Source organism: Arachis ipaensis, chromosome B08 (assembly GCF_000816755.2).
Source record: "Arachis ipaensis cultivar K30076 chromosome B08, Araip1.1, whole genome shotgun sequence".
Taxonomy (NCBI): Eukaryota; Viridiplantae; Streptophyta; class Magnoliopsida; order Fabales; family Fabaceae; genus Arachis; species Arachis ipaensis.
The window spans coordinates 89,257,019-89,260,432 of NC_029792.2; the positions used below are offsets into that span (position 1 = coordinate 89,257,019).

The window sequence follows — 3,414 nt, forward strand, 5'->3', positions numbered from 1 at the left end:
ACATATCACATATCTCACTATTCCTTGTCTTCTTAGGGATCTCATTGAACTTGAATTGGATCCTTTGAGATGCACCGTTGGGATCGCTAGAAAAACTATATATCTCCCTCCTCCTTATTTCTTTCCTTCTATTTTGAAGAGTTGAAATTAGAAGAGCTCCTTCTCATGGTACTTTTTTTTTTTAATTGTTAATGCGCTTTAGTGGTTTTGTGTACCAAATCTTCCAACTCCATATAATTTTGTAACCGAACCACATCTCTAATGTCACTATTCAGCCCATTTAAAAAACAGAGAACTACTCCCATGAAGATGCCAAAAACATCTTTTCATAATGATCTTTGTTTAAAAAGTGTAACTTATTTGTTTAGCAACATTTTAAATAAAGGTAACATTTTTACTTCAAATAAAAATCAAGCTCTACAATCTATTATCTAATGGTCAAAATGAAATATCTTCACATAATGACAATCATAAAATCTTCATTGGAGTAGCCACCTAAAAAACATGCCATAGTACCCTTCCTATCTACATTCACATTGGTTCTAATCAAAGACACTTTCATCTCCTTGAAATATTCATCCACACTCGTACTGTCTTGTGAAAGTCTTTGGAGTTTATTATAAAGGTCCCTATGATCACGGGAAGGGATAAATCTCTTTTTCATCAACCTCTTCATTTCGTCCCATTTATCCATTAATAGTTCTTCATATCTAAGCCGCTCCTTTTGTAATTGTGGCTGCCACCTTTATTTTATTCTCTTTGGTGTAAATATGGCATGAGAATAATTGCTCAATTTTTAATTTTCACTCAAGATAAGCTTTTGGATTACACTTTCCTTGAAATCTTAACCTCCACTTTTTCAATTCTGTCCTCTTTGATTTTACCTTCATTATCTCTTCTCCTCCTTCCATCACTCCTCCTTCTACGTACATCATCATCATAAAGTTTGATAAGTATTAAATACCGATTTAAAAAATTCTAAAGTTAAAAAGCTCAAATTTATTGTAAATATAGTTTTAAACTAGAATTTAACACTGTCAAATTTAGATTAAAATGTAACAATTTAAATTAATAATCGAAAGTTTAGATCCGTGTCGTTTCTCTTGGACTCACAATGTAATGCATTAGGATTGGCTATGAAAGTTGGAGGGTTTGCATTGATCGCAATTACGAAAAATTAAATTGACTAAAAACTAAAAAGGGCAATTAATAACTAAAAACTAAAAAGGGCAATTAATAACTAAATTGCAAGAAAATAGAATCGATAAGCAAGTAAAGAACTAATAAACAAGTATGAGATAAAAGGACAACAATTAAAATGAAAACTACACTAAGAAGCAACTAAATTAAACAAGAAGTGATTAAGACAATTAATTAATAAAAGAGAAAATTTAAGTGCTAAAAGAGTTTTAGCTATGATTGAGGCTTAAGGATCCCTATTTTTGTCAATAACCACAAAATTGTTAAGAGTTAATCTCATTTCATCAATCTTTACACATTGAGAAAAGTCAAGTAGGCATAATTAGCATTAATTCATAAATCCTAATCAATTTACTAATTTAATTTAGTAAAAAATTAGTGTTAATGAAAACAACATTAACTAACAATGCTAAATTATGAATCAAAATTAGGTATTAGTAACCCAAGGTTATCAAGTTCTCAACCACAAGTCTGTAAGTTAAGAAAGGAAAAATTTACTCCATAACTAATATAAACATTTCATCAATCACTTGGTGTACGTAAAAATAAAACATTATAAATTGTAAGAATTAACAAAAACTACAATTATCCACTATAAAAATTTAACACTAATAACTCAAATAAGTATGAATAAAATATAAAATATCAAATTTATTAATGAAAATTAAGAATTCACATAATTTATAATAAACTAACAAGAAATTCTAAACAAAATAGTGTAGACTGTATCTAGAGGAACAAGAAAATAAAAACAAAACTATAATTAAACAAGATTAAAATTCAAATATAGATATTTAAAGTAAAATTTTAAAAAATTTAAAGAGAAGTTGGAGTTTTTCTCACTAGTAATATAAATTAAAAAAATATCAAAAGTGACTATATGATAAGTTATCTTTTATCTCTCTTCAAGCCTTGACTCATAATTCTCTAAGAGTGGACTAAAATGGGCCAAAATAGCCTCTAAATCATGAGTCACGTGTCAACTTAAATAATTATGTGGATGAAAGTGATTGGGAATCATTCTAAATAGACTACCCAAATAAAAGCTAAACCTGCCAAAATATTAACAAAACACGATGACACAAAGTGAAGCAACCTTAGGAGAAATTGCAAGTGTGTTAAATTGATTGTAAATGTTATAAAATGTCAAGTATAAGACATACATATCAGAACATACTAATAATGGTGTTCTTTTATCATCTTTTCTTTGCCTTTACTCCCATTAGTATTTTACAACAAAATAGTATATTATTAGTACATTATGAAAATCAAACGTCGATGAGCATATTATTATTTTTTTATTTTTACCTTATGTAAAATGATATGAGCACCATGTTGTGGATGAAGTAAAGCCATAGTCATCGGAGCATGAGTATAAGCTGGAGAAAGTTCAAATGAAAAATGTTGTAGAATCAATGATAAAGCCATCTTTGCTTCTAATAACGAGAAGTTTTGTCCAATACAGATTCTAGGACCCCATCCAAATGGCAAAAAAGAAGCTTTGCCATTTGTCGCCTTAAATACTCCTTCTGAAAATCTTTCAGGATTGAAATTCTTTGCATCATTACCCCAAAGTTTGAAATCATGGTGAATCAAAACAATTGGGAAGAAAATTTGCACTCCTTCAGGCAAATTTAGGTCTCCAAGTTTTATATCTTTGGCGGTAGTTCGAGTAAGTCCAGGTACTGGTGGATATAACCTGAGAACCTCATATAATATCATAGTGACCTGTTATAAGAGATTTATATTAATAAGTGTTGAGTAAAAGGTGTTTCAATTTGTCTTTTTAATACTTAAAATTTTTAAAAAAATAAAATAATTCAAAATTTTATTTATCTAATATTAAAAGAATTTAATTTTATTTGATTCACTTTCAGTGTAAAGTAGTTTTACATATGCATCCAATGTAATATCATATCAGTAAAAATAATTATCTTTTATATTAATTACATGAATAATCATTTAAAAAAACGAATGTAATTACACAATGGTATATAAAACGTTTTTATACTGTCAGTGTATCAAAATTAAACTTATATTAAAATATCAAAAAGGAGATACATTGAATCTTTTATGGTTCAATAAAAGTAACTCCATCTATAATTTTTTATAGGTGATTTTGTACTCACAAATTTATTTAGACATCTACCATTATAAAAAGAAATAAAAAAATAACATAATAAAATTTAATTATAAAATATACGATAAATTAAC

General features: G+C 27.7%; 1 protein-coding gene across 2 annotated transcripts in view; it reads right to left on the bottom strand.

Moving 5' to 3' along the window:
* The window catches only part of LOC107613364 (11-oxo-beta-amyrin 30-oxidase), a 41,999-nt gene continuing 39,127 nt past the window's right edge, over nt 543-3,414 (bottom strand). The window contains exons 5-6 of one of the 2 annotated variants that reach the window (XM_021109555.1): nt 2,509-2,928; nt 543-922 (exon numbers count right to left, since the gene is read on the bottom strand). In XM_021109555.1, the coding sequence (XP_020965214.1) occupies nt 911-922; nt 2,509-2,928 (432 nt within the window). In that variant the 3' untranslated portion in view covers nt 543-910. Of the gene's footprint in view, nt 923-2,371; nt 2,929-3,414 lie in introns of those variants that run through there. The other variant, XM_021109554.1, reaches the window with a different exon arrangement.